The sequence below is a fragment of the Geotrypetes seraphini genome, chromosome 14 (assembly GCF_902459505.1).
Source record: "Geotrypetes seraphini chromosome 14, aGeoSer1.1, whole genome shotgun sequence".
NCBI classification, from domain to species: domain Eukaryota; kingdom Metazoa; phylum Chordata; class Amphibia; order Gymnophiona; family Dermophiidae; genus Geotrypetes; species Geotrypetes seraphini.
In genome coordinates this window covers 24849683-24867749 of record NC_047097.1, presented here as the reverse complement: position 1 = coordinate 24867749, position 18067 = coordinate 24849683, and the positions used below count along the sequence as shown (strand labels likewise).

The window sequence follows — 18067 nt, the reverse complement described above, 5'->3', positions numbered from 1 at the left end:
TGACTGCTGAGCCGATTGTTACTGCAGGGCTGTGGCAGGGAACCCCCGAACCCCACCATAAGTTGGCCAGCAGAAGGGATGCCCACTCCCTCCTGCCACCCCCCCAAAACAGCCCCCGACACTGTCTGTGGCAGGATGGATGCCCACTTCTTCCTGCCGCCAGCCTTGAACCCCCCACCCAGCACTGTCCCCAGTAGGAGGCATGCCCAGTTCCTCAAGTTGCCACCCCAAGCCCCCCACCTGACACTGTCCCCAGCAGAACAGATGCCCAATTCCTCCTGCTGCCACCCCTGAACCCCCACCCGACTGTCCCCAGCAGGAGGAATGCCCATGGCCCCCAATCTACAACCCCCCAGACCAAACCATGGCACCCCCATCCCCCCCGCCCATACCTTTTATAGTATAGTAGGCCGGAGGGATGCCTACATCCTCTAGCCCTCTTTGCAGTGGCAGGCCTTCCCCTTTCCAGTGCATCCTGGGATGCACCAGGGAGGGGCCTAAGATATCAATTAACAAGATAGCAAAGGCCATGGGCATGGTTTTTGGTATCTGGCCAATCAGAGTCTTAGGCCACTCCCAGTGCATGCCAGAATGCACCAGGAAGGGGAAGGCCTGTTATTGTGAAGAGGTGGGCCTGGCAGTCAGAGGAAGTAGGCATCCCTCCGGCCTGCCATACTACAAAAGGTACAGGGGGTTGGGGGTGACGGGGTGAGGGTTTGAGTCTGGGGGTAGTCGTAGATTGAAAGTGGCATGGGTTTGAGGGGGCCTGCTGGCAAGAGAGAGTGGGCATCTCACCTGCATATCACGGTTGGGGTTTCAGGAGTTCCGGCAGGAGGGATTGGGCATCCCTCCTGCTGGGGGACCAAGGGGAGGGGGTTTCAGGGATGGTGGCAGGAGGAATTGGGTATCCCTCCTGCCACAGACAGTGTCAGGTGGGGGATTGGGGGTGGTGGCAGGAGGAATCGGATATCCCTCCTGCTGCGGACAGTGTCAGGGTGGTCGCTGCCGCTGCTGTTCAGTTGATCATAGCAGGGAGAATCCCTTGCCACAATCAGCTCAGCAGCAACGTGATTCTCGAACTGGCGCCTAAGACATGGACAGTGGTTAGGCAGGGTTAGGCGTCTGTCCCTTAGGGCAGACGCGATTCTGTATAGGACGCTGGTGTGCGATTCTGAGCTGCTTCTTAGGTGGCTGCAGAAATCAGTATCCTACACAGAATTCTCTCCCCCCCCCCCCCCCCAAGTGTGTTTTCTTTCTCTCTCTTAAGTCAAATTTGATTTAGGCTTATTTGTGAAAATTGCAATACCAGTGATCCAAGCTTTGAATTTTGACTCCCAAGAAGGGTAAGGCATCTTAAATTTCTATGATGCTAATACATTTTTGACTCGACTCTTCCTTCAATTCAAATATTCATTCTTATCAACTGGTAAACTTTTGCTGTTTTGACTTTGGAAAAGAAATATAGATTAGGTGCTAACAAGAAGCTGTTTAGAACTTAGATCCACCTCACGGTACCACCATGTACCGATAATTCTGTGTTTAGAGAGCTGGGAAAAATGTAGAAGGCCGTAGGTCAGCTTCATTGATTTAATGCATTACTTAGGATGCCAGAACAGACTTAGAATCTCCTCTGACTGCACCAGGAGTGCCTCAAGCCTCTGCTCTTCCTTTTGATCAAATCTCTGTGAAAGATGAGTGTCATGCCCTCTGCAAGCCAGCTGTGAGGGGGACTGCCCTGTGACTTGCAGGGCATGCTGGAACACACCACGCCGGGGCACCGAGGTGAGAGCTTGCAGCAGGAGAGGCAAACGCGACTCAGTGCAAGCAAGTGGGAGGATCTCCTTCCACTCCCCGGTGCACAGCCCGAGTGCACATCAGACCTGGAGGTGCCCAGATTCAGAGGCGTGCGACGGCTCCGGTCCTGTCCGGGTGCAGACAGGAGTGTTTCACGCCTTTCTGTAGAGAATGGGATACTGCTTTGAACTGTGTATATTTCTGGCAACGTCTGATGTGTAAGAATGGCTGAGGTAAGAAAGGTGCTTATTTCTTTAAAGCAAGATGAGGAATTTTTTTGTGAAAACAAACTCCTTTTGCTGATCTAATGCCAACAAACCATTTTTGCTTTGTCCAGCCTTCAAGAACTGCTTTCAGGTTTGTACACCTGAAATACAAAAGCACTGTGCGGATTTTCTATTGTGGGAGAAAAAGCCAGAATGTTAACCTTGCTGTCGCACCTTTTCCCCACTTAGAACAGTCATTAACTTTCCAGAATCTATAGAAATAGCAACGGAGCTTGTGATTTGTGAGTTAAAGAAAGCGAGTCCATCAGGTATAAAATATCCTTTTTAGTTGTCAACAGTGAACCTATTCGTTAAAGTGTAAACTTTTGTATGCCTTCCATTTTTTATTATTCGTCAAGAGGCTGGTGGTTGGTTATGTTTTCTCCATTTCTCCTGAACCCACCCTTTGGTTCTTTCTGCAAGCGTGTGTGAGTTCACGCGTGAGTGCGGAAAATCGTTTCTAATTCTATTACATACTACCCACACGTTCAGTTTACTACGAAGGGCTGATCAATTGCTAGCTGATCTCTTTGGGGCGCCTGATGTTTGTGTGAAGTATCAAAGCAATGTTTAAAATAGCCGTAATGTTACTTTGCTTGAAGCGGTCGTTTTCACTTTTTCTGCTCTTTTTAAGCATAAAGGGCTCTAGGGTACGTATCCAGTCTATTTAACATAAGGCAGGTTTTTTTTCTTGCACATCTTAGGCGTTTAAATTAATATTTAGATAAGGTTTCTCTTGGAGTAGCTGCTTGGCTCCATAAGATGCTTGTTTACCTTGGGTTGGGGGGGTGACAGGGTGAGGGTTTGAGTCTGGGGGTAGTCGTAGATTGGGGGGGGCATGGATTTGAGGGGGCCAGCTGGCAAGAGGGATTGGGCATCCCTCCTGCTGGGGGACCAAGGGGAGGGGGTTTCAGGGATGGTGGCAGGAGGAATTGGGTATCCCTCCTGCCACAGACAGTGTCAGGTGGGGGTTTGGGGGGGGGTAGTAGGAGGAATCGGATATCCGATTCATGATATCGAGACATGTGGTATTTTCTTGGTGTCCTGACATCTATAAGTATAGTCAGCTTAGCTTCATGATACCTCTTCAGTGCATAGCTGTTGGAGTTTTTGGGGGGAGGGGGTCACTTGCTTCCAGTGAGTGCTATGCCTGAACGATATTGTCCCAGTTTGGATAAGCATATAAGGATTTGTCGGCCAGATGTGACAAGTTTGTCAAGAGGCATGTAAAGGAGAAGATCTGATATTAATCAGTGCATAGCTGGGAGCCAGACTTTCTCAAGTGCAGTGTAATAACATGTTTTTCTCATTTACTATTTCTCTGTATCCAAGCTGCGTGGTACCAGGGCTGCCGACCAAGAAGCCAGGAAACGTTTTACCCATTCATGTAAAATGGGAAGAATCGGTCTACCCTTAAAAGTGTTTACTTGTAGGAAGAAAGTTTCTGTGTTTGCAAGAAAGACAGGTTTTCTTTGCAAAAACTGCGGAAGCATTCTGGCCCGTAACTGAGCGCGCTGATATCGGTGAAGTATGTGAATGCAGAATAACAGATTTCTGGAAAACTTGCTCGTCTTGAAACACCGAACTGTGGAGGTAGTGTGACCTCGGGTCATGTTTGACGGTGGCGGGCGTTATTCAACTTCACCTCTAAGCAAGGCATTTATTTTTTTAAGTGAATGTGGTAGATTTCTATATTTTCAAATTATAGAATAATTTGCTAGAATTTTAAGCATTGTTTTCATAAATGAGCAAGGTTACAACATGCCCAGCTTCAGTTGGTTCTAAAATACCCAGTCTTAGGTCCTACCTTTCTCCCTACTAATGTTTTGATAGGGATTTTGGAGCTGGATTGGCATGCATTTACCACATCGTTTCAATTTAGAATGATATTATCACTTGATGCCATATCAGAAAGTGTTTTCGGTTGTTTTTTATAAAAGATGTCCTAAATGCAACCAGGCGGTGGACATTTCAAACAAGAGGATTACCACTTTTCACACTTATTATACATTCTGGACTTGTTCTTTTTTTATCTGTAGAAAGAAGAGTTGTCAGACAGGTTGTGGGGGACACCTTTCTGCTGGATCAATAGCTACAGATGTATCGTGTTAGCTTTCTGGTAGTCTGACACTTGCAAGTTGCGTGCTCCGTATTTCTCTGCATTCAAGTAGTCTTTGCTTTTCCATCTGTAATTCACAGACGATGCCTAGTCGTATCGTACAGTTTTTAAAAGAAGGAACTGTTCATTTGGATTTTTAAACCCGCTGCCGTACATTTTGTGTAATAATGGCATTTTTCTCTATGACACAAACTGTAAAACTGCAAGTTAACACTTGTCCTGAAGAGCTCATGCCTTAAACCAGGGGTGTCCAATGTCGGTCTTCGAGGGCCGCAATCCAGTCGGGTTTTCAGGATTTCCCCAATGAATATGCATGAGATCTATGTGCATGCACTGCTTTCAATGCATATTCATTGGGGAAATCCTGAAAACCCGACTGGATTGCGACCCTCGAGGACTGACATTGGACACCCCTGCCTTAAACGGTTAATGTATATAGTGCCCCCGCCTCTTCATTCTTACTTGTAAAATCTGCCTTACTAATAAAGTCAGAGGGTACTTTAAAAACCAAAAACAAAACCCAACGACATTTCTGCATATAAAATAGCATTATGGGGTCACCTTCATTTAGGCATCCCAGGAATGTGGCTTGAGACCCTATTTTCTATGGACGCTTGGACTACTAGGGGCTCCTTTTATGAAGCCGCGTTAGCGCGCGCGACTTTTAATCACACGCCAACCTCCGCGCTAGCTGAAAAACTACCGCCTGCTCAAGAGGAGGCGGTAGCAGCAGCTAGAGCGGCTGGCGGTTTAGCGCGTGCTATTACGCGCATTAAACCGCTAATGCGCCTTCGTAAAAGGAGCCCTAAGGGCATTAGCGGCTTTAGCGCGTACGACTTTTAATCGCGCGCTAACCCCCGCGCTAGCTGAAAAACTACCACCTGCTCAAGAGGAGGCGCTTGCGGCTACCGCGCGATAGTGATTATAGTGGCTATAGCGCGTGGTACTTTTGTGCGTGCGCTAAAAACCCTAGCGCACCTTCGTAAAAGGAGCCCTAAGTGTTCTTTATAACAGTGTTTCCTGGTCTGTCCTGGAATACCCCCTTGCTGGTCAGGATTTCAGGATATGCATCAAAGGAGACAGTGTATGCAAATCTTGTGCATATTCATTGTGGATACCTGAAATCTTGACTGGCGGGGGGGGTACACCAGGACTGACTTGGGAAATACTGCTTTTTTGGATGTTAGTATAACATTTAGATATCCCCAATTGCACTTGCCATAGAGATGATATGAATGGAGATGCCTAAAGGTAGAAGTTATGTGGGCAAGTTGCCTAAATATCATCCTTGCTCACGTCAACCTTACAAATAGGTACTATGCCATTGAAACCCATATTTGTAGAGTGGAATGCCAATTAGATGCCCTACTGGCCAGTGGCGTAGCAAGGGTGGGAAGCCTGCCCTCTTCTCTGCCCCCACCCCTGCCTCTTGCACCCCTTCCCCATACTCTTTTAAATTCCCTGACATGAACAGCATCTCCAACTTGCTGCCCTTTCTGGCGTCGTATCTCCTTCTGACATTCACTTCCTAGTCACGGACCCAGAAGCAATGTCAGAGGGAGAGCCGAGGCTGGCGCTAGACACGCCACAAATTTGTCCCCGTCCACGCAGGAACTCAATTTCCCCATCCCGTCTCCATGAGTTTTGTCACGTTCCTGTCCCTGCCCTATTCCTGTAAGCTCAGCCTTAACCGCGCAAGTCTCGAACACTTATGATTTTAAAGTGTTTTGAGGCTTGTGCAGATGAGACCAAAGCTTGCAGGAATGGGGCATGGACAGAAAAATAACTCACGGGGACGGGAAAATGAGTTCCCGCAGGGACGGGGAAAATCTTGTCCCCGTGTCATTTTCCCCCGTGGAATTGCTGCTTACGCCAGTGAAGAGCTAAAGGTACTGTGGGAGGGAAATGAAGGCACATGTGTGGCAGGGGAGGAGTGAGAAGAAGAGAGGGGTGCGGAGAGGAGGAGAGCACCCACATCAAGACTGCACCCGGGGCAGTCCGCCCCTCCCTCACTGCACCACTGCTACTGGCATTTTGGGGGGTAAGAGCACACTTAGGCATGTTAATGACACAACACTGTACACGGAGGTGTGCAGTTGGTAGAAAAATTTAAGTGCCTTTTAGAATTGCCCTTTTAATGTGCAGAAATCGCTTTTTATAAAACAGTCCAGGGTACAGGTGCTTAAACTTATGCATATTTTGGAGGGAATTCTTTAAATGGCGCTTAAAATTCAGCACTGGGAAAAATCTGCATTTAGGGCCAGATTCTGTAATGGATGCCTAAAAAAGATAGGCGCCTTTTTGCACGTCAATCACATTTAGGCACCCATTGCAGAATCGTGCTTAGCGATGCCCAACTTAAAACTTTGGTACTTGTAATATAGACCAGGGTTTTAGAGGCCTACATTATAGGTGCCGAAGTCCTTTAGAGAATTGTGCCTAGCAGTGCCTAAGTCTATTCTATTCTGTTCTCCACCCCTAAACACACATACTTTGGTGATAGTCACCTATCTCCCAATTAATTTTTTTTTTTCAATTATGAGCTTGTTAAATCTCATAATTGAAGCCACTATACTAATTACTATTACTACTCCTTATCGTTTATATAGCGCTGAAAGGCATACACATTTTGACCTTTTATAGACGGTCCCTGCTTGGAAGACAGACATGACATACAGGGTTGGGGAGGCAGAACCCAAGGTGAGAGGAGTTAGGAGTCAAAAGGTGGGCTTTTATCTGGGCCTTCAACACTGCTAGAGATGGAGCCCACCGTAGGGGTTTGGCGTTGAAGTGAAGGGCAGAGAAAGGAGGCACTTACCCGCTGAGCAGAGCTCAGGGGGTGGGGGGAGGGGAAACACAGGGGGAGATAAGTGAAGAGAGGGGCAGCTGAGTGAATGCGTCAGTAAGAGGAGCTTGAATTGTATTTGGGAACAGATGGGAAGCCAATGAAATGACTTTAGGAGAGGGGTAACATTAGGCACCTTATAGAATTTCCCCCCTAAGTGCTAATCTCTAAAGGGCACATACCCTTAATAGAATGGTCCTTAGCGCCAGACTTACACCTGCTGAAACCTGATATAAATTCTGGTCCCCAATTAAGTGCACCAACCTGGTATTCTATAACGGCGCGCATAACTTTTTGAAATGCCGTTGGCACACCCTTGTCCCTCTCATGTCCACAGCTCCTGTTAAGCCTCGCGCTAGGGGAGTTAGATGCCATGCTAGATGTGCATTCAAATTTTAATGAGTTCCAATTAACATCATTATTTGGGTTTTTGGGTACCCAATTGCATACACATCACTGCAACATGCCATATACAAAATTCAGGGGTAACCTGTAAATAAATGCTTGTCCAACCAGATGGAAGGCATTCCTTAGGGTGGGGTTTGCACTAGAGAGTTGCACGGGGACAGAAATCCCACCCGTCCACGCCAGGATCCTCTCCGTCCCCACCAGGATCCTCTCCATCCCCACCCATCCCCGCAAGGAATTACCTCCATCCCCGCCCGTCCCCATAAAAAGCAGCAATTACTTCTGACAGGATCATCAATTCCACAGTTTCTTTTGCTGTTTTCCTTGTGGAATCTCTTTGGTGGAAGCCTTTTTTTGTTTTCTGTTCAGGTAATTAACTTATACCCCCTCTTTTACTAAGGCTGACGTGTCCATTATATTATATGGACGAACCCTGCTTCCAAAGCCTTCTATCCCCGTGGGAGTCTCAAAACCCACCTATTCCCGAAAGACCTAGACAGCTGACCCACTTCCCTCTTTCCCCTCTCTTGCCCTTTCTCCCAATTGTTCCCCACATCCCTTAAGTTAATTCAACTTGTACGTCAACTCAACTTGTACCCCAATAATCTTTTGTAAACCGCATAGAACTTAACGGTATTGCGGTATATAAACTGTTATTATTATTTATTATTCTATCCCCGTGGGAGTCCCGTGGGCCAGAGGGGGGTCCCCATAGGAGTCCCATGGATTAGGGGGGATTCCCGCGGGACTCCTGCGGGACCCATGGGATTCCCGCGATCCCCGTTCCCGTGCAGACCTCTAGTTTGCACTAGCACCACCTTTTTTTAAAATGTAAGCATAAGGGCATAAAATACACCAAGATATTGAACCACTTAAGAAGCAACCCCCTCCTTTTGTTTCCTTTCCTCCCTTTTTCACGTTTATTTTTAATTTAATTTTTTTTTACTTTGATGTATTTTGTTTTTCCCTCCCTTTTGTATCAAACCAGTCGAAGTCCTGTCCAATAATTATGTAAATACTTAGTTAATGCCTTTTTTTTTTTTTTTTTTAGAACTATATTATAATTTTTATAATTTACATTGTAATTTTACTCTGTAAACCGATCAGATACTCACTGATGGTCGGTATATCAAATATAGAATACACTTGGAAACGTGGCATATTTGTGTGTGCGCCTGAAAGTAGTTATTAAGGCCAGTTGAATCATTAGGTAGATGAGGTAGTCACTTCTGGATGTGAACAGTAACAAAGAGTAGCTGTAGGTCAGAGCAGGACAGCCACATAGGCTTGAAGAACCATGGGTGCATACATTAAATTGCATTACTTTACATTTGTGACTTCTATTCCGCCAATACCTTTCGGTTCTAGGCGGATCACAAAAGAATTGGTCTGGGCATACTCAGTGAAATTACAGGATAGATAAAGAAGCATATGGGTCCGGGGATATATTGAGAAGGTTAGTTAGACTTGACAAATTTTCTAAATACTTCAACTAAGAAAGAGGGTGTATAATTTTAAAGTAGCCCATTTAACACCCCCACCGTCCCTTTTATAAAAATGTAGCATGCACTTTAGTGCCTGCTGCGGCAATAACAGCTCGGCTGGCACTAAAAATCGCACTGTGGTTTTGTAAAAAAAAAAAAAAAAAAGGGGGGGGGGTTCACCAGGGATAATATGTAAAAGTATATTGCTCAGTTATTCATTTTTACAAGCTTGTTCTAGGAAGGATAACATTGGAGTGATCATGACTGTTGATTGACTTGGGGGACAAAGGTGCTCAGGGTTTCTGAAAGTTGATTGAGAGAGTGCACTGGCTTGGCAGGTGTAAATGTGTGTGGCTACTTTACAAAAATGATTTAACTTCCTACAACACAAATTAGGTGACCTATTATAAAGTTACCATGTTCTGCTTTGTAGGCCTAAAATGTCGCATTTGTAAAGAAGAAAATAGATTGCCATGCAATGTGGAAATATGCTTCTTTAGAATGTCTTTATTTAGAATTATTTATAATCCGCATATCCACAAATCTAGACGAGGAACAGGATAACATACAAAATATGCTAAAAAAAAAAACACACACACACAAAAACAGCATTACATACAAAATATAAAATAGAAGAATCTAAACATTCTTAGAGATGGAACCAAAAAAATGCTCGTACAGTAAAGTCTTCAACTCTTTTCTAAAATGCAAAAGCACAGTAGTTTGGCACAGGGACAAAGGAAGAGCATTCCGAAGCATTGGGCCCTGGACTAAAAGCATTGACTTGCGATTACTCGAAAGTCGCACCACCACTAATGACAGAACATCCAAACAAGTTTTGTCAGCGGACCTTAACCTTGTATGTATGTGTCTGTTGTTATACCTGTTTATTTATTTCTTCAGTTTTCTATACTGTTCTCCCAGGGGAGATCAGAAAGGTTTATATGAATTTATTCAGATACTCAAACATTTTTCCCTGTCTGTCCCAGTGGGCTCAAAATCTATCTAATGTACCTGGGGCAATGGGGGGATTAAGTGACTTGCCCAGGGTCACAAGGAGCAGTGTAGGTTTGAATCCACAACCTCAGGGTGCTGAGGCTGGAGCTTTAACCACTGCCCCACTTTAGAAATCAAAATGTAGTAAAAGTGAACCAAGTAAAGGACAATGAAGCCATTGTGACATCACTGATGAGGTTGGCTCTTAGGCATTCGTGGAATGAGACATTATGATGTCATAATACCAGCTCTAGTTATCAGAGGCTGAAACTTTTCACACTATTTATTTCTTCAGTTTTCTATATAGTTCTCCCAGGGAGCTCAGAACAGTTTAAATGAATTTATTCAGGTACTCAAGCAGTTTTCCCTGTCTGTCCCGGCGGACTCACAATTTATCTAATGTACCTGGGGCAATGGGGAGGGGGATTAAGTGACTTGCCCAGGGTCCCAAGCAGCAGCATGGTTTGAACCCACAACCTCAGGTTGCTGAGGCTGTAGCTTTAACCACTGCGCCACACTATCCGCCCTATGTGATATTATGCAATATTAATGACCATATTGGGTTTTCTTTGTGTGTTTTGGGGGGGTTGGGGTTGTTGGTTTTTTTGGCCTTTCATTGTGAAATGTGAGTTCACTGGATATTGCTTTACTCCTAAGCTTTATCCCATCAGTTCAAAAGGCCAGTTTGTTTCAGCACTCCATCGCTATGCCCAAATACTATATACCAGGTGCTCCTCAGAATTGTTTGTGAATGTATTGACAAGATGAAAAAAGGGAATGGAACTCCTCTCGTATGAGGAAAGACTAAAGAGCTTGGGGCTCTTCATCTTGGGAAAAGAGACAGCTGAAGGGAAATATGATTGAAGTCTACAAAATCCTGAGTGGTGTAGAACGAGTACATGGATCGATTTTTTTACTGTATCAAGATTTACAAAGACTATGGGACACTCAATGAAGTTACAGAGTAATACTTTTAATACCAATAGAAGGAAATATGTTTTCACTCAGAGAACAGTTAAGCTCTGGAATGAGTTAAGATGTGTTACGTTCCTGTTAACTCCGATTATTGGTAACTAGGTCTTAATGCATGAAATAGGATCTTTAGCATACTAATATACCTTAATAGTAGCCCACATTGATAACTACACCCTTCTGTGTTCCTTTTAATTTCCCACTACAATGCTAAAGCAAAAAGGGAACTTTTAGGTGATTATTAAAAAGCAATGTACCCATTTTAAAGAACAATGTTTTTCCTAAACGTTCAATGTCATTATTTGTACTCTGTTCAGGTGAATGTTCAGAAATGTTTTCATCAGCTCAGGGGTGTAGGTACCAATGTAGACTACCATTAGGATGAGTTACTTTTTCACTGACCCTATTATATGCAGTGAGACCTAGGGCTCCTTTTACTAAGCTGCGCTAGCGTTTTTAGCGCACGCACGAAATTACTGCAGGCTACGCCGCGCGGTACGCTTCTAGAATAATGCCAGCTCAATGCTGGCGTTAAGGTCTAGCGCGCGGGGCAATTTAGCGCGCGTTAAGGCCCCAATGCGCCTTAGTAAAAGGAGCCCCTAGTTACTGAGGTTAACAGCCCCCCCCCCTAAAAATCTTAACATTATCATCACATTGACAGCTTCACCCTCAAACCCTCAGTCTCTACGTGGTAGATTAAAAAAAGAGAATTTAAGGTGCGATACCTTTTTTATTGGACTGACTTAAAACATTTTTGAATACCTTAAGCCAGGACAATATGAGCAGAAGATAACAATATCAGATTAAATAATTAAATAGTATTCTAATGACCATCCCAAAGGGGAAGGTAGAAATGGATAGGGAAGAAAACAGTGAATGAGATGGTTGTGTGATCAGGTGTCAAAACAATAAAATATAAGCAGAGAGAATGTGATAGGAAATCCAGAAATTTAAGTCCTTTCTTGTTAGTTTCAAATTATCTTATTTTAAACTCAAAAGTCTTATATTGTTGGATTCCGTTGGCTTCTTTGTAGTGCTCAGTTCATTGATGCATGGCTTGACCCGTACATACAAGAACAATAACTTTCATTTACAAAAAAAATATTCAAGTAAGATAACATTTATTTTACGGTCATGCCACCCTCTAAAGAGAATAGGGTAGAAATTACCAAGTTCATTACAAGACTTGAGAAAGGCAAGACGGGATACTGGGCTAGATGGACCATTGGTCTTATCTTTGCCAAGATTACAGATAATCGTTTGTCAGAGTGTGTGCTAAATTGTCTCCCATTGTTCAGTTCTGTCCATTAAACTACTCCACCTTTTATCACGAATGCAGAGCAGATTTTCTCCTTAAATTGAAATTTTGATCTTGGTATGATTTTTTTTTTTTTTGCAGAAGATACAGTATTGAAGTTGCAAAAAAGAACAAATTTGAGATGCTCTGTGTTCCTTTACAACACGGTGGGGAGGGAGAAAGTGGAATGCGGAGAATTTTTGGGTGAGAGCAGCTGTGAGCGTGTACCAGGATGTACCAGTATTCTTGTTTTATGTAACAGAGAGAACGCTGAAACACTAGCAGTCTGGGAATGACAATAAACATATGCCCCTTATGAACCTTTCACCCTAATTATTAAGGGGCCCTTATACTAATGCATGCCTAACGCAGCAAAAATGGTCTAATGCACTTCTGTGGTAGTTCTGCCCTCTTTGGGCACTAAGCGTGCGGCATTTATTTATTCTTATTATTTTGGAGGGGCATGTCAGGAGTAAAGAATGGCCTTGGATGTGCTAATCAGCTAGTGTGCTGGCATTACTACCATGCTAACTGGTTAGCATGCCTATAACATCGGAGCCCTTATCACCTCCTAAGTAGGATACAGTAGGGGCCAGATTCTAAAAAAATAGTGACAGATTCTCAGAAAAGTTTCCAAAACCTAGGTGCCAGCGGGTGTCTAGATCATGCTTACTGGCGCCCTAACTTAATTGGTTTTAAGTAGACGCCGCTAGGTAGCCTCCAGGACCAGCGCCCAGTGATACCAAAGCCAGGAAGTGGGTATGTTTCAGAGGCGGCGTTGGATTTTGGTGTCACTAGGTGCCACTGGCCGTGATCTGCAAGGACCCTAGTATGCCGGAAATGTAGGCCGGTAAAACCCTGGCCTACATTTCTGGTGCCTAGGATCCTTGCTAGTTGCGATTCTGTAAACAGTGCCTGTCTGTGATTGCCAATGGCAAGAGCCTGTTTTCTAGGTGCCTGCCATGGTGGACGCCTCTTAGAGAATCAGCTCCTAAGAGCTCCCATAGTAATTTTTTTTTTTTAAAGGCTGTGCACTAATACTAACATTAGCGTATGGCCAGAAATAAAACAAATAGAAAAAAGCCCTTTAGCATATGGGAAATACTTGTATAAAGACACTCTAAGCCAATTTCTTAGTGCAGTTTAGTAAAAAGGCCCCTAAATTATTACAGGGCCCATGTTTTAGTCTTTTTTTAGAGTCAGTAAGGATTTATTTCTTTATCTATAGTCATAGACTGTTCTGATGCTGCCTATGGTCCCCTTTTATGAAGCCGCGTTAGGCTTTTTTTAATTGCAGGCCGCAGCGGTATTAGCTCCGACGCTCATAGGAAGTCTATGAGCATCATAGCTTTTACCGCTGCGGCCGGCGATAAAAAAGCCTAATGTGGCTTCCTAAAAATGAGGGAATATGTTGATGGTTGTGGACCCAGTTTTGGCCAGATCTTTTACCAAAGATTAAGCACGTTTATCTGCAGCAGGGCTCAGAGGAATAAAATGAGTCCGATTGCAGATAGCATGCACTAATCTTTAGTAAAAGACCCCCCCCCCCTTTTGAGTTGTGCAGTCTCCTCTGGATACGTTCTTAAAGCTTAGTGCATGCTAACAGAATTAACATACGTTAAACGCTAAGCCCATGGTACGCACTAAGGCTTGGATTCCCAAAATGCCACCATTCGGAAGGTGCCGGTAGGCACCTGAATGACGCCTAAGTTAAGTGTTTTAGTCGGCCATTAATGGTGCGGTAATTTTCCTACCTTTGCTGTTTGGTGATTTCATGAGTCTCTGGTTGTGTTTCCTTCTGACTGTGCATCCTTTCTTTCATTTCTTTTTGCACTCAGGCCCAACAATTGTCCCTTTCTATTTCCTCCCTCCTTCCTTCCTAAGTCCTTATTCCCCCCAGTGCCTCCTTCCTATGTCCTTAGTGCCCCATTCCTATGTCCTTAGTGCCCTCAATGCTTCTTTCCTATGTCCTTAGTGCCCTCAGTGCCTCCTTCCTATGTCCTTAGTGCCCTCAGTGCCTCCTTCCTATGTCTTTAGTGCCCCTTCCTATGTCCTTATTGCCCCTAATTGACCCCCAGTGTCAGTTCTCCTTTGTACCTTTGTACCGTTACAAACCAATTAAAAACTAAGAAAAAAAGCCAGAAATAAAACAAATATAAAAAGGCATAGTTATGGATGGGGTTGACTTCAGCGCCGCTAAGCATGATTCTGCATCAAAGAGAGGCACTGGCCTATATTTCCGTCTCCTATCATCGACACGGGGCATGATTCTCAAAACTGCTCTGTAGTTTGAGTGACATGCAACCAGCGCCGGCACCATTTTGAGAATCTGGGCCTAATTCTGTTAATGAGCACTAAGCTTTAGAAAAAGGGTCCCTAAGGGGGGGAGTTCATTAATGTGTGCTATTGGTTTTTGTATTTTTATTTTTCCAAGGAACTTATGGTAAGTTATTAAAAGATTGTGGTTCGCCACAGTTGGGTGAGTTGCTTAATTTCGTTTCATTGAAATGAAATGAAAACCTTCAGATATAAATTTTAATCTTCCACTAATTTGATTATTTCAGATGGTACATCTAAATGTAAAACCCAGAAAATTTTATTAGGTTAACATTCTCAAAACAATGGGGAAGAGGGCACAATTTGTTCATTCAATAAAATATTTAGGGGGGAATTCATTGATATGTGCTGTTGTTAAGACAGCTTATTTTGCCACAAGTTGTGCTATTTTAGCCCAAAGTCTCATTGAATAAAATGGACCCAGTGCTAAAATAGCACAACTTGTGGTAAAATAATCCATCTTGCAAGTAGCACACATTGATGAATTACCCCCTATATATTAATTGCATGAACAACTTGTGCCCTCTTCCCCGTTGTTTTAAGAATATTAACCTAATACATTTTTCTGGCCATTTAATTACTCTACTTCAAGATGACCTTTTGTCTGATAAATTTGCATAGTTTGGTTCCTCTGGTTGGGGTTTTTGAGGACCAGATTTGAAGAATCCACTAAAGAACGCAAGCTTTAAGGCCAGTATTCCTGCATCGTGAAATCACCTGGCAGTTCTGACGAAATCTAGGTTTTTGCATAGAACAAATATAGAAAATCTTGCTTTTCAGCAAACTCAGTCCTTCAGGGCACTTTGACCTAGTCCTGGGCTTTCAGATCTCAGCAATAAGCATACTAGAATTTGTAGCCCAGTGTTTTTCACAGGCAAACAGACTGAAGAGTTTGAAAAGCAGAACTGATTGAAACTGGTTTGAGAGCATCACTGTAGTTTGCCTGGGCAGAGGGGTAAGGGCATTATACTAGCAGTGGGGACCGATTAAGCACTAGTGACTGCAACATTTGGAAAGGTGCTACCCTTCCTTTCACTATGCCCACCCCAAACTTCACCTCTCTTTGAGAGGTGTACATTAGAAATGCATTGGAATGAATAAATATAATATAAATGCTAAAATGAATGGCATCGCCGGAAATTATAATTTTGCCTACAGGGAAGTAATTAATTCAACACATCTTCTATTTGCTGCCTCAAATACTTAAGGCCCAATACTCAGCTGGTGGTGGTCAGTGATTTTGAAGGCATTGACCACTGCAGGCTGTAAGATTGACAGGTCAGCTACAACAGTTTCGAAAAGATCTAAAAACTTGGCTGTTTACACAATACTTTAGAGGTTCGTCTAACCGAAATGTTGTATTAATCGTATATTTTATCTATCTAACTCTTTTTTAAGTTTATATTTTATTATATATCCTAATCTAACTACTTGTAAACCAAGTCAAGCTCCTTCGGGAGATGATCCGGTATATAAACTGAAGATTAGATTAGATGTTCAATGCTGGGCCTAATCAGGCATCAGCACTAAATATGAGCCCAGGTCTTGCAACAAAATAAAATGAGTAAGAAACCATATGTATCACAACCAATATCATAGCCACGAAACAAAGCAAATATGTATCAATCGAGGTGGACATGGGAACAAACTAAGGTCTAGATTTACTAACGGGTAAATCTATGGTTAACTTGGTTTGGGAGTGAGCTGAGAACCTGGGAGAACTGGGTTCAATTTTTGTTCAAAAATAAGACCTATTTTTTTTCAATTCACAGCCATTTTCTATGACTTATTTTTGCAAATTGCGCCCATTATAGAATAGCATTGAATGCTGATTTTGGCACTTTAATTTGGGCACCAGGACTTATGCCTGTTGAAATTAGATATAATTCCCAGTACCCAATTTGGGCTTGATTTATAAAGTGTAACAGTTATCCTTATGACAGAAATTGATTTTGCCCTGACACAGGATAATAATAAAGCAGCTGGGAAGTCTTCTATAAAGCAATATAAGACCAGTTTGGCCACTTTGAAAATATTATATCTCGCTGACCAATTTTGCTTGATTCAGACTGGCCAGAAAAAGTTTTTGATTTGTTAATCAACTGACTTCATCAAAACATTGCTTTGAATGGATACTTCCTCCTATCCCTCTGCTAATGATTTACCTAATTACTTTTCAGATGAAATAGAGAAGAATTAAAAAGTCAGTATTTCCATGCTTTGACTCTTTAGTTATTCACTTTCTACTGAGACACTACAACAAAACTAGATATCAACAAAACCTCCAAAATACTTGGGGTCATTTGGACTCAACCCTCTCCTATGAACCCCAGATCTCCAACTTACGAAGAAAAACCTTCTACAGCATGAGACAACTCTGACTGATCAGACCCTTCTTCCACAGTCATCACTTTGCAATACTGACAGAAATGCTAGTACTGTCTCAACTGGACTACTGCAATTCCCTTTATGCAGGTAGAAACACCACCCTTATCCGCAAACTACAACTGATTCAAAACAGAGCAATACGGCTCATCTTCAAACTGAAAAAAGTTGACTCCGTGTCGCCCTACTTCAACAGATTTCACTAGCTACCAATTACTGCATGCATTAAATTCAAAGTGTCATTCATAATATATCACATCTTACATGCAAGTTCAGCTGAACCTCTCATAAGCCTTTTCATCAATTGTCCAATTCAATCAGAAACATCAAGAAACTTCTTCTTATCCTCCCGTTTTGTAAAGGAAATACGTGTAAGCACACATTCAACACTCATCACCTACATTGGCGCAAAAACCTGGAACAGCCTCCTGAAAACCACCAAACTGGAACCCTGTTATCTCTGATATCGAAAGAAACTAAAAACTCTTCGACACAATATACTCCATTGACAATTAGTAGCTTGTTCAAACTCAAAGATTACTTCCTCATTCAATGTAAACTGTTCTTTAATATCTCCTCAATGTTCATCCAATGTAAACTGTTCTTCTGATATGTCCTCAATGCTGCCCCATAGAAGTCTCTTCCCCCTCCCTCCCCTCCTCCTGCTTAGAGTCCCCTTGCTCCTTTTTCTGTTATCTGTTTGCCTAACACCTAAATTGTACATCACCTTGAACCTATTTAGGTATAGAGCGACTCACAAATTGTAGATTAGATTAGGTCAGGGGTGTCAAAGTCCCTCCTCGAGGGCTGCAATCCAGTCGGGTTTTCAGGATTTCCCCAATGAATATGCATGAGATCTATTTGCATGCACTTCTTTCAATGCATAGTCATTGGGGAAATCCTGAAAACCCGACTGGATTCCGGCTCTCGAGGAGGGATGTTGAGACCCCTGGATTAGATGTGTATACCTGCAGATAGACATTGGAAGGATACCTTCTCCCCCCCCCCCCCCTATTTTCATATGGGGCAAGCCTTTATTAGCTGAATTCAGCTGATGTTGACACCTGTTGTACAGCACAGATTTTCCTCGCAATTTAAGCAGTGAGTCCCATTGTTGAAAAGGAAGTACGGACACTGTCCTAGATCAGATCTGCAGCAGGTGCA

General features: G+C 43.3%; 1 protein-coding gene across 8 annotated transcripts in view; it reads left to right on the top strand.

Annotated features, from left to right (window-relative positions):
* The window catches only part of BNC1 (basonuclin 1), a 100049-nt gene that overhangs the window by 59158 nt on the left and 22824 nt on the right, over positions 1–18067 (top strand). The window contains exon 1 of one of the 8 annotated variants that reach the window (XM_033920587.1): positions 1762–2027. The exons of the other annotated variants lie outside the window; for them this stretch is intronic. Coding sequence (XP_033776478.1) covers positions 2019–2027 — 9 coding nt within the window. The 5' untranslated portion in view covers positions 1762–2018. Of the gene's footprint in view, positions 1–1761; positions 2028–18067 lie in introns of those variants that run through there. 8 annotated transcript variants of the gene reach the window in all.